This window comes from Hevea brasiliensis, chromosome 17, assembly GCF_030052815.1.
Source record: "Hevea brasiliensis isolate MT/VB/25A 57/8 chromosome 17, ASM3005281v1, whole genome shotgun sequence".
NCBI lineage: Eukaryota > Viridiplantae > Streptophyta > Magnoliopsida > Malpighiales > Euphorbiaceae > Hevea > Hevea brasiliensis.
In genome coordinates, this window is record NC_079509.1 from 11,463,329 (window position 1) to 11,475,995 (window position 12,667).

Genomic DNA, 12,667 nt, shown 5'->3' on the forward strand with positions numbered 1-12,667 from the left:
AGTATGAGTAGTTTTATTAGTTTGTCGTCTGACTTAACATTGAGATAAAAAATATTTATATTTTAAAATAACTTTTATCAAATTTTCATCGATTTTTCAACATCAATAACATCCCATTAAACACACACTTTCTAGTAATTTTAAACTTTTAGTTCAAATTAATTCAAAACTTTTAATAAGTCGAGAAATAGTAAAACAATATATATTTAATTTTTAAATATTAAAATTATTCATTATTTTTAATAATAAAAAAAATTCTAGAAGGAAGAACAAAAGCCAGAAAGCCCATGTCATTTCATCTTATCTCTTGAAGATCAGAGTTGGAAGGGATAACACTGATTAATAAATCATGGACTAACAACAAGCTCATTGGCCACCCCCAATTTGATTGAAAATTGTCGTTGAGCACAAAGTTACAACAATGGCTTTGTAGTGCAATAGTGAAACAACAATGCCTGCCGTGGATGTGGAACATTAAGCAAACAGTATCATCAAATTACAGTCTTGCCATGATTCGAAGCTTCCCTCAAAATTAACCTTTCCCAATTGAATTTAAATCAAAAGTTTTGGGTTGATTTGAAGAAAAAAAAAAACTTAAAATTGACTTTATTTGAACCTGTTCAAAAGTTTAAGGGCCTATTTTAACTTTTTCCCAAATTGAAATTGCAAAGCTAATTACATGGGTAGTGGCGTACTTCATGATGCAAGGCTATGTTTCGGATGGTGTCTCGCCGTTAATTACGTGGGCAGAGGCATGTAGTTGTGAGCAGGACATATTTTGACATTTCCACACACAATTCACACCCACTACACGCCCCACATGCCACCCGCCCAAGCTTCACCAAGCCTCGTCCATTTCCACTTGTTCTTCCACCCATGCATTCAAATGTATAATCTAACATTTGTAAAGCTGGGAGAATATTCAAATGTTTGGATGGAAGGTGATTCGTTATCTGTCATCAGGCTGTCAAAGGCGCAAAGTCTCCATTAGCTATCCATAATGTTTTTCACGACATTTCTTTGGCTTTGAATTTGGACTTTGTTTCTCTCTTTTATCAGGGGGAAGGGAATGGCACTGCTCACATTTTAGCAGCAAAATTCCTTAGGGACTTATCTTTTGCTGCGTACATTTTCCTCCAATGAATCATCTGAAATTCCATTTTCAAAAATTTTGGCTTCATTAGTTCTAAATATACTGATAAATTGCTTGAGAGGTGATAAAGGTTGCCAGAACCCTTGCGGAGCCTCTCAATGCACAATCTCGAGAGTTCTTCATTCACCACTATGCAAATTGTTAAAAGGAAGGCAAAATTTCAGAAGAAAAGCTAGAATAAAAAATGCCCAAACCAGATTTACACAGGCATTAAACCAAATAAATACACAAAAATAGCAAAACTAGTAGTAGCAACAATTCCAGAAACAATAAAGGAAAGAAAAATTCACTTGCCATATACTCTCAACAAATTCAAGCAATCCATTAAGAGAGTTAAAAACATCCAGCAGAAAAATTAGAAGAAAGAAATGAAAATTTTAAATGGGAATCCGCATGATTAGATCTTGGTTGGGCAAGAAATACAAATTTTCAATAAATATGAATAAAAAAACTATCTAAAATGAATTTCAATCTTCTTCAACACAATGCAAGGGAAGAGAAAGTGATTTTTGTTTGTAAGTGTGAAATTAGAAGATAATAGCATGAGTAGGCACTCAATTGCAGGTGCTTCTCACACTCCGAACACTTCACTTTTCAAAGGATAGAGGTTTGCTTTTTTTCTTGATTATTGATTTTTCATGATTTCTTGATCAAAATCAACTAATCAATAATTTTGTCGTTGTTGCAATTTGCATGCCTCAATCTATCTTCTCCTGACTTCATAAAAAAAAAAAAAAGAGAAATTCATTATCAAACAAGAGGATGCCTCATGGGTTTCAGTTAGCGGAAGAAAAATCTGGCCATGATATGGAAGACGATCATGTCGCTAAGTATCAGAAATCCAGAATCACAAGCTTGGATTATTCGTTATCTTTCATGAGGCGAGGAGGCCGACGAGGTGCGATTTGGAAGACTGTGAGGAGGAGAGGTGGGGAAGGAAGGCTGCCTCAGGTTGACGAGAGAGAATGAAGGCATAGATGAGGAAGATGGGTTTATATTAAAGGGTATTTAAGTATAATGTCTCTCTTTATCTGAGCAAGGAAGATGGGTTTCTGAGCAAAGCTGAGAAAGATTGGTAGCTATCTGCAGCAGAGAAGTTTGGTCTCTCTTTATCAACCATTAAGAAACAAGGTCTCCTAATCGAAGGCAAAGGAATTGGGTGTCCTCTCTGTAGCCACAGGCCCTGGGACTCCGATCCTGTGGCTTTGTTAAGCCTAAGCTTGGGATTGCTGCTTTTACGTCTCACTTGTGTTTATCTTGTACCTGAGGATTACCCTTGGGACGCTGTATTGCAGGCTCTGCTTTCTGTGGTTGGAGGTTCTGCGTCCTTTGCTGCCTCAAATTTTTTATCCAAATTGCAGAAATCAAACTAAATTTCACAAGCCCTTTTCTGCGCGTACAACATGAGTTAGCAGCTGTTTGTTCTCCTTTTTTTTTTTTTTTTCCTTTCAAGTTTGTGCTGAGAATTCAATGAAGTCTCTGCTATTCATTCTATACTTCATCATTGCATTGAAGGCAACAGCAGAAGCAAAGATGCCAATTGCGAAACCCGACACAAAGTATGGATTGCACCGATGTTTCCATCTGATACAATACATTAAAACTCATGGCGATGGGGCACTGTTTTTTGTACAGTGATGAACAGTAACCTTAGCTCACAGTGTTTTTCCCTTTATGTTGCATGTACAGTATCATTCCTTCTATGCCCCGGCCTGGTGCTGGAGTGGCTGGTTTAATTTATTGCTCAGTCTTGGAAAGACATCAGTTGGTACTATGCATTAAAAGGCCTGCTTCCTTTTCCCAGCAATCTATAAAAGAGATGCATCAAGTACTATGAGGTATAACTAGATTTTTGCATCCCATTTTTCCATTACATTGCTTTGCGTTTTTTCACTTTCTGCAATACATGAAAGATAAGAATTAAATGCTGATAGATTTCAGTTGATTTTTGCTTTATCATCTATACAAAATCTGCATTCAATAATTGGTAGTTAGCTTTTAATTGCTTGCCCATAAATACACCAATAAGCCAGATTAGTTTATGAGGATGAAAACATTATTGCTGTAAAATTAGAAACAACACAGCTTACTCATGTACAAAATTGAAGTTTTTTTTTTTTTTTTTTCTTGTGGCTTTTATGTCCTTTTATTGCTCTCCTCTCCTCTACTGCTCTTTTTCCTTTTTTTTTTTCTTTCTTTTTTAATATTTTGAGTTTGTGTAATGAGATGAGAGGATTGAGACTTGCAATCGAATAACATAAGTAATTCAATATACTCAACACTACACATCAATCAAGATTCAACTGTGAATGGTTTAAATTTCATATGTGAGCACAAGTGGGCCAGGGAGGGATTTACTGATTATAGAATGATGAGAAAGAGATGCAGCAATTTGGGTTGTTCCTAGCCAGGAATTGTGAATATATGCAGGCTACATTCCAAGTCATTGCATAAAGAATACAAGGATAAAAAAGCATAAGTGGCATTCTTCATGCTAAAATCAACAACAGAGATATCATAATCTGGAACTGAACAAAGAAACAGAACCAGTGAGGCACAAAAATTTACATATGGCCCAAGTTTTGGGGCATCCATCATGAGTGAAACTGAAATACTTGGAGAAAGGTACAAGCTTTGCAGGGCTACAAGTGAATCTAGGTCCTCGACTGAGCAAGGTGAAGTAAGTCCAACAGTCTTATTTGAATCACCAGTTAACCTAATGGTAATTTGGAACTGGGAAACAGACCCTTCCACTGGATGATTCTATTTGGAGATCTAGAGCCTTCAATTCACCTCTAGCGCGTTTTCCAGCCAATGCCTCACTACTAACTCCTAGCGGACTTAGCCGTTTTCTGTGAAATAGTTGCTTTGGCTATTTATAAGATTGGTACAAGTCAAAACCAGAAAGCCACTTAGTCACCATTGGTCAAGAAAATTACTGTTTGTCGTTTTGCTCAGTTATAATTGACATATATTGGCCAATGGAGCCTATATATCACAGCAGGAAAGAGTGAATGGATTCACAGATTGGAGACACGTGGGCCATTCAACTATGGATTTCAGGTGGAGGTCCAATTATTGTCTTGCCTCTTTCAAAGTAACTGCTTGGGAGTGTTGACCCTTGCTTTTTCTTGCCTAACTCATCAGCAAATGCAAGAAAGAAAGATGGGTTCTAACCTGAAGGTGCTGGTCAACTTACAAGAAATTGTCGTGCCTGTTTTCAAGAAAGAGATGGAGAAATTTAGCAACCAAGAATTTGAACAGTGAAGATTTACATGCCAAAGTCTCTGTGATATTTGTTTGTCCGTAACTTTTGCTAGAACAAACATTGCAATACACACGCCAGAGAATTTGCTAAATATGACTGATTGTTGGCAGAATAAGGAGAAAGCGAGCAAACATGCTAAAAAGCCAGTCTTGCTACTGTTTCGGTTGTTCCCCTTTGTGCTTTCATGTCTGGACTTCTGATCTTGCTGTAATTTTGAGTAAAATAGATTAGGACATATTTAATGTTAAAAAAATAATATTCTTTAAATTGTCATGTTAAAAAAAAAAGATATTTTCACTATATATATATATATATATATGTGGACTTATGAGGCATAGTGTTATATACATAAATTTTTAATTTAAATTTTTGCGGCGTAGCGTGCGGACAATTAACTAGTTTAACTAAAAGTTTCAAGTAAAATTACGCCTACTTGACAGGGATCATTCAAATGTTGCTGCTAATATATTCGTCTTCCACATGAGCCTACCAGTGGGGGGTTAGGGTTGTGGCAGGCAGGGGGAGGAAGAGAGAGATCGCGTTTACGGAATTAGATAAGCTTGCATGAGAGATCACGTTTACAAAACACATTTCCCATGTTATGTAAGCTTTCATGAAATGCCCCAGGGGGCAGAAAACAAAAAAACAAGGATTCCCAATAATATTGTCGTGGAAAGTTGAAAATATAAAAATTGAAAACCTGAACTTCTAGTTCCTTGATACCCCTCATTTGTACTGTCAAAAAATTATCTATGCACCTTCATTGCCCTATGTTCAAGTAGAAACAAAATTACCTCTCACCCCACCCTGGCGCCCTCCCCTTCTGCTTCCATTTGGATTAGTCCGCTGGTAATCATCACCACTGCGCCCAGCTGAACCCTTAGGTCGCAGTGAAAATTCACCCTGGTTTCTGAATTCATTTCTGCCATAACCACGGCTACTGCCAAAGTTCCCACGGTTCTTGAAACTGTCACTCCTAAAACCACCTCTTCCTGAGGAATACCTCCCCCTCCCGCTGCTACCAACTGCAACGACCAGCAGCATTCTATCATAAGATTACAAGCATAAACTAGTATGCTTCCAGGTATCAACATAATAACTTGGTCAAGTAAAAGCAGAAAATGATCAACTAATGAAACAAGTAAAAATAAATAAATTTAAGTTACCTCGGGTGTTGGTTTTCTTTTCCTCAACAGTAGCCTGACAATCCCCAATATTGATAGGTGAAGCCTGAAATTTGTTTTTGCAATAACATTTATTTCACAAGAAACTGAAGTGATACCCACATGCCCACACAAAACAAGCATAATGGCACCCTCAATAAAAGTATCACTCAACCTCCAAGAAACGCTAAATGATAGTAAGGCTGAGGAATGTATTGACCAACAAGAGAGTCTTACAGCCTTTTTTTCTTTATAGAGAATGACTAGAAAAATTTACTCGTTATCATCTAAAAAAATCCAATTAAATTCTTTCAAAAACTAGAAACAATGACCTTGTAGAAACAAAATGAATGCAAGTGATTTTACTAATAAAAATTGAAGTTTAGCTGTCATGCTAAAGTCAGTAATAAACTCAACACTCAGGAGTGAAATTAAGCCACTGTTTGGCTTCATGTGGCTTATGAGAGTAGTTCTTTTTCAGCATTGCTGCACAGAGAACCATACAAATTCAACAGATAGAATTTCAACCCTAAAACTACCTCTAAAGTTTGATTATTTATTCTTCACTTTAAGGGAAAAGAAAAAGAAAGGCTACATTAGTGCATCTATATATATATATATATATATATATATATATATATATGTAGACAAGTTTTCTAAAAGGTAGTTGCAAAAGAAATCCTGAACCATTTAAATCACAATTACACTTTCTTATAAATGGAAAAGGAAAATCTATCATCCTTCACTCATGCTTATGCTATAAACTCCTTTTTGACAAGGAAAATATCAAATCTGAGCACAAAATCTTGGTAAGCCATTGGATAAACCAAAATGCCACACAACATAAAAGAAGCATGCTTATTCAGCACAGCAAAATAATAGATGTAAAACAAGAGTAAGGATAAACCAGCCTACAACAAGTGAAATGAGATTACGAAGTACCTCAAGTGCACTTTGCATGGAATTCCACGTTTCAAATTCAACAAAGCCGAAACAGAATCCTTGCTGCATGCCATTAGAAATAACAATAATAAGAGTCTGTTTGGCATTGCTACTAGAGCTATTGTTGGAAAAAGCAACTTTTTTTTAAATATATTAGTTAGAGAGTATTAAAAATTGTTTAAAAAATAAATTTGATATGTTTTAGCCACAAGAACAATAAAATAACAAAACTTTTTTCAACATCTAAAATGGCAATTTTCCAGAAAAAACACTCTTTTGATGCTGAAACTCAATGCCAAATGGGACCTAAGAACAACAATAATTGCTTAGTTGTATATCAATAATTGCTTATTTAAGGAAAAAAGCACAAATTCATATGCAAAACAGACCTTATTACTTCTAACTTGGATGCCACCTCGCTTTATTGGCCCAAATTTTTTAAACACCTCATCAAGTTGTACAGCTGTTGCATTAAAAGGTAAATTCCGTATGTATATGGAATAACCTTCAGCTGTAACAAACACAACAAAGAAGAAAATACAAATTATGAAAGTATAACTAATAAGGCAACAGAGCATCTTCCACACAAAATACAACATTAAAAAAAAAAAAGAAAAAAAATCCTTATCCTTAGCCTGCCCCATAGGCAGCTCCCATCCCACCCACCACCAAGACCAAGGTTTGACCTAGGTCTTCTCCCTTGTAAAGGGAGGGGTATTGCCATCAGGATATCCCACTGGGGATGATCCTGTCAGGTGAAATGGCCTGCATTCAGACCATTACGTAAAATTTGAATATTTGCAATTTTGCAGTCAAAATGAAATGGATCAACTTAAGCTATACATGTGTATCTTTAACACAACAAAATGTTCTCAAATTTAGAAATCTATCAAGCAGAGTTATACATACCTTCTTCATGAACATCACTACTTTCAGGAGCACCAACACTAGTAGGAGCAACAACCTCTGGGCCATAAGCAGGTTTTGCAGAGTTAAGGGATTGTTTTTCAGAGTTTGCAGGTGCCACCTGTGAATTAGTGGCAACATACACTGAACTAAGCACTGTACCTTTCGTTACTTTCACCTATACATTATCCAGGGTAAATAATGTTAAAAAATATATATATATATGTAAAAAAGGGACTAAACCTTGCAATAGAAAGAACTATGTGAATCATCTTACAATTGAAGCATATGATTTCTTTGGAGCATATTCCAGAGCTGCAGGAGATGCATCAACACTTATGAGAATTTCACCATCAGTTGAACCAGTTTGGTGTTCAACAACCTCTTCTTTGATCACTGAGCCTTCCTCCTTATCAGAAGGATCAAAAACTTCGGCGCCATTATTAAGATCTTCCTCCTCCAAGGAGGTAGCAGGGTCCACTGCAAGATAATCAGTATCCTGTGTGGGATCTGGAACAAAGAATAAGCAATTTCAACATTTGTAGATCTCAATGAAATTGCAATAAAAAGGAGAAAGAAGGAAACAATAAAGAAATCATGCCAACCTGCTTCTGAAATATCACCCCAACCTGATTGTGTTGTCGAGGTTATAGGCACAGCATTTTCATTGACACCGTTAATCAAGAAAGAATCATTCGGCAATGATTCATTCTCCCCAACAAACCTAAATACATCATTCAACACAAAGTAGCCTTTGTCTTGAGGAGCAAGGAAAAATGTTTGAGAGAATTTCTTCTTCACATTGTCCTTTCCAGTTAAGCAACCAGTAACAAGAACAATCACCCCTTTCTCATAAGACTCCTGTGCATCTGCATTTTTTATCTCAGCTGTGTAGTCTTCATAATTCAAGGAAAGAATCTTGTCATTGATTGCCTGCTCCAAGATAAGCAGTGTGAAATACCACCCATCTAAACAAGAGCCATATTTTAAAAATGCCAAGAACATCCTCTCACAATTTAATCACTGATGGAACAGTCTATCAGTAACAACAGGTTTACAGGGCAAGTTCCTTATGGAGATCATAGAATCTCCATCCAAACTTACAATGCTAAGTACATCACTATCAGCCATTGAAATCCCCATAAACATAAAAAATTCTTGCTCAAATTTCATAATGCTAAGCACATTACCATGCATATTTCAGATTTTAAAATCAATGAGATTTTAAAATTTTACTCAAGGCAAAAGTAAGGTCACAATTTTGGGAGCGATTCAACAAATAACAGTCATTCACATACTCTTTTACAATGTTTTTGAATGGATGAGCAGACAAACAATAAGAGTGAATGATACAAATGCAATGATACCCGCAGCTACATTCTCTCATGTGAAAGTGGATAGACATAATTATTATACAGATACATAACAAGACAAAATTAAAGCCACCAATGAATTATATTTTCAGGACAAAAAAAACAACTATTATTAATGAGATGCATACACTCTTTTAATCAACACAATTGCTCTTCTTCACATCTTTTTTTTTTTTTTGGTTTTGGTTTTTTTTTTGGGGGGGGGGAGGGGGGGGGGGGTGGTGGTTGTGGGGGCGAAGAAAAACAAATGCATTTGTACATGGCTAAATGGTGTTTCATTTTTACAATAGTGTTGCATGAGCTAGCGTCTAGCCATGCCAATTACCATTTGCCATTAAGGAAACATTTCCTTGCAATTGATAGTTGGATGACATGCTATGCAGCTTAACTTGTTTTATAATACTTGTGAGCAAATCTAAATGTCATCATAGAAACTCACAAAGCATCACAAGTAGGTAAAACTTCTCCTCATAAATTAGTCATTTCCACAAAGGGACAGTGAAAAAAGGATAAAAGGAAAACAATCAATCATTTTCTTAAAAGTTTTCGACTAGTCTAGCCATTAAGCTTTTTATCTCCATCTTACAAATCATTCATCAAAATGTCACAGCTTACTGTCCATCACATATTAGACAGACTCCTATACATAGTAATTGAATGACCAAAACCTGGTTAGCTGTCAAAAGGCATCAGCAAAAGGCTGCAGGAATCCAAAACATGCTCAATCTAGTGAAAGATATGGGATTCATACAAAAGTACAACACAAGAATTGATGCGTAAGAAAAGTTGCCACAATTTCATGATATCAATGTGAATTTGTGTCCTAGCCTAGTTGCCCTCAGCTATCCCCAATCCATGAAAACCAAGGGGTCTTAGGTTTCAGTCCCTCCATCCACTAAATATTGATGAAATTATAGAGCTGTTAGGATTAGGAAAACAGGGAAGGGCTAAACTCATTTAGCATACCAAGCCCATTAGGCCTTCCATTTTAGACCCCCCAAAGAAATGTGATTTTGTGATTGAGATATTAAAAAGTTTTTAATAAACTCACTTGCATGGTTGTCACTGTTGTCATAGTGCCATCAGCATCTGGCCGGCTTAGCAAACTTGAATCCTGATAAAATTTATGAACTAGTCCAGGGGATTGGTGTAAAATGTGGTAATACTGCTCCACAAAGGCATTGCCAACAACTTCGGCACTTGGAGCAGGAGTTGTTTCCTGCATTGCCATCTACACATAAAATCCAGTGCAAACATTCGGTAAGTGAAGTGTACAAATGAAATAATCAGATAAATCAAAAAGATATAAGCATAACCCACAAGGAAAAAACAAATGCAATAAAGAATTTGAATTTACTTACTTGACGAAGCAAAATAACCCAATTAGCAATCAGGAGGTACATCAAAAAAGAGCCTCAACCAAAAAAAATTTAAAAAAGAAAGACAATGATAAACTAGTTGGGAAAAGATCCCAGATATCCAAATTAAGTTCAAAATTCAGGCACATAATTTTCTATTACCATGGCCGAGCTATCATATAAAACACATAATTTAGACTATTCAAAGCCAGATACCTTAGAAATAAAAGTTTGCTTATCCTTAAGTTTATGAAGCAAAAAGACAACAGTATTATCACAAAATTCAGAAACAGCTCGGCACATGCACTAGAGAGCGCTATAAAAAGAGAGACATGAAGATTGAACCCAGTAAAGGCAAAGTCTCAAATCCAAAGAACAATAAAACATTAATAACAAAAAAAAAAAAAAGAACACTAGTAGAACGCAAAATTATAGAAAGCAATTGACCTAGAAAAACAGAGATATAAAACATGGATCGATCAGATCAAAAAGAAAGAAAGTTATGTAATAAGACAAAACATATTAAAGGTACCTGATTTGTTGGTGTTTGATTTGGGTTTTTGGAGATAGAGATTAGGGAGATCTACTACGAGGATGAATAAGAAGAAGAAGATGAAAGAAGATAGAAAGTATGCGTACGAATCAAGGGAAGAGAAAGGAAAGGACGGAGCAAAGATACACTTTGTATGTGTGTGTGTGTGAGAGAGAGAGAGAGAGAGAGAGAGAGAGAGAGAGGGAGAGAGAGTTGCGTGATGTAATGTAATGTAACAAAATCCATTTTTCCTGGTTAGTTGAGATCATAAGCTGTCTGTTAGCTATGTTGTTTTTTATTTTTAAAAATAATAAAAAAAAAGTTTGCTAAATATATCCAATAAATGATTGTGTAGCTAAGCAACAATAAAAAAAATATTAACTAAGATTTAAAAATCATATGATTATAAAAATAATAATATCAAAACCCTAAAATTATATTATATATGTGACTACAGATGCGGTTAATTTTTTATTATTAATAAATTAAATATTAATTAACTTACAATTTATTTACTTACAAATAGATTTGATTAATTTATAATTAAATATTTTATTAATTATATATTTATAATATTTAATAAATATAATATTTATTTGATTGAACGATCACTATTAATTATTGGTCACTAAATTAAACAATACAATATAAAAAATATTAAACTGATTTTTTTAATCTAAATCTTAACTTATTTTCACTTTGTTTTCCTAACTATTGAAATTAATTTGCATCAGATAAGTTCATATGATTGAGATTTGTATATAGAAACAATTTAAAAAAAAAATCAAATAATATTATATTTTTGGAAATATTGATAATGATTTATTATAAGCCCTTTGTATGAACATGTAAATATTTATATTTAAAAATTAAATATTATATATTTTTATATTTTTTGTCTAATAAAAAATTATATCATCTGTTATTAAAAAAATTATATGTTAATATTTAATATAACACTATAATTAATTAAAAAATTTTATTAATAAATTTTTATAAAATAATTATGAAAATATAAAATATATTAAATTATATTATTAAAATAAAATAATAAATAATCTGTGAAATATGTAAATAAAATAAATAGTTAAATCTTAAAGTATAAGGAAAACATTTATATTTTGAATAAATTTCATCCATTGTCTAAAATGTAATATCATAAATTTTTTTTAATTCAAAATTGTTAAATTTTTATTTTTATTTCAATAATCTTTTTGACGCTAGAACCTAATGAAAGTCCGGATAAAATCTTGGTTGGATTTTGATCCAATTGATGACGTACTCGTTAATATTTTTATTCGGAAATACACCTACATAAAAACAAATGCGAGAGAGGACGTCAGTAAAAAAAAAAAAAAAAAAATATATATATATATATATATATATATATATATATATATATATTTAATTCATTATTTTTTTATTATTAAATTTTATTTTTTAAAAATTATATTATTTAAATTCCTATAATTTATTTTCAGCAAATACTTTAATTTTTTATTCATTATAAATGAAATATTCTATTAATTAAAACCCTTTGATTTGATTTAATGAGAGTCCCATTGATTCTCTCTCTCTCTCTCTCTCTCTCTCTCTCTCTCTCTCTCCATTTTTATCTTATAATCACCACTGATGGTGATTATAAAGAAAGAGCTCTGATTTGCCAACTAGGCTAGTAGCAATGAAAGCAATCCAATGGGCTCCTTCTGTATTTGAAATACACACCCGTGTTGATGATCGATGGGCTTGAGTTGAGCTCAATCTGAATCCGGCCCAGCCCATGAAGTGAGCAGGCTGAATTATTCCAAGCTAATAAGGCATGATTTTTTAAAAAAAAAAAAGGGAGAAGCCAGAAGCTTTAACCAGGCCTCAAGCCAGCATGAAAAAGCTGAGTCTGATATTTAGCCATAAATGTGAACCACTAATTAAAGAGAGAGATGATTAGCAATTAAGTCATGTTTCAGATTGAGGA

The 12,667-nt window shown here is 34.0% G+C and overlaps 1 protein-coding gene across 4 annotated transcripts; it reads right to left on the reverse strand.

Moving 5' to 3' along the window:
• Positions 1–3,619: 3,619 nt before the first annotated feature.
• Positions 3,620–10,925, reverse strand: LOC110653918 (nuclear transport factor 2). Of its 4 annotated transcripts, none has more exons than XR_009145545.1 (11): positions 10,696–10,924; positions 9,857–10,036; positions 8,038–8,365; positions 7,710–7,942; positions 7,436–7,610; positions 6,916–7,037; positions 6,527–6,589; positions 5,588–5,651; positions 5,216–5,446; positions 4,554–4,626; positions 3,620–4,367 (listed from the first exon to the last, which is right to left on the reverse strand). XR_009145545.1 is itself a non-coding variant. In XM_058139525.1 (10 exons), exons 2-10 carry the CDS (start codon positions 10,034–10,036, stop codon positions 4,297–4,299), a joined length of 1,467 nt encoding a protein of 488 aa, XP_057995508.1. In that variant the 5' UTR covers positions 10,696–10,925; the 3' UTR covers positions 3,620–4,296. The 4 variants fall into 4 exon arrangements, 2 of the variants coding, with proteins under 2 accessions (XP_057995508.1, XP_057995509.1); XR_009145544.1 differs by having other exon boundaries at positions 4,465–4,626; XM_058139525.1 differs by lacking the exon at positions 4,554–4,626 and having other exon boundaries at positions 10,696–10,925.
• Positions 10,926–12,667: the final 1,742 nt, after the last annotated feature.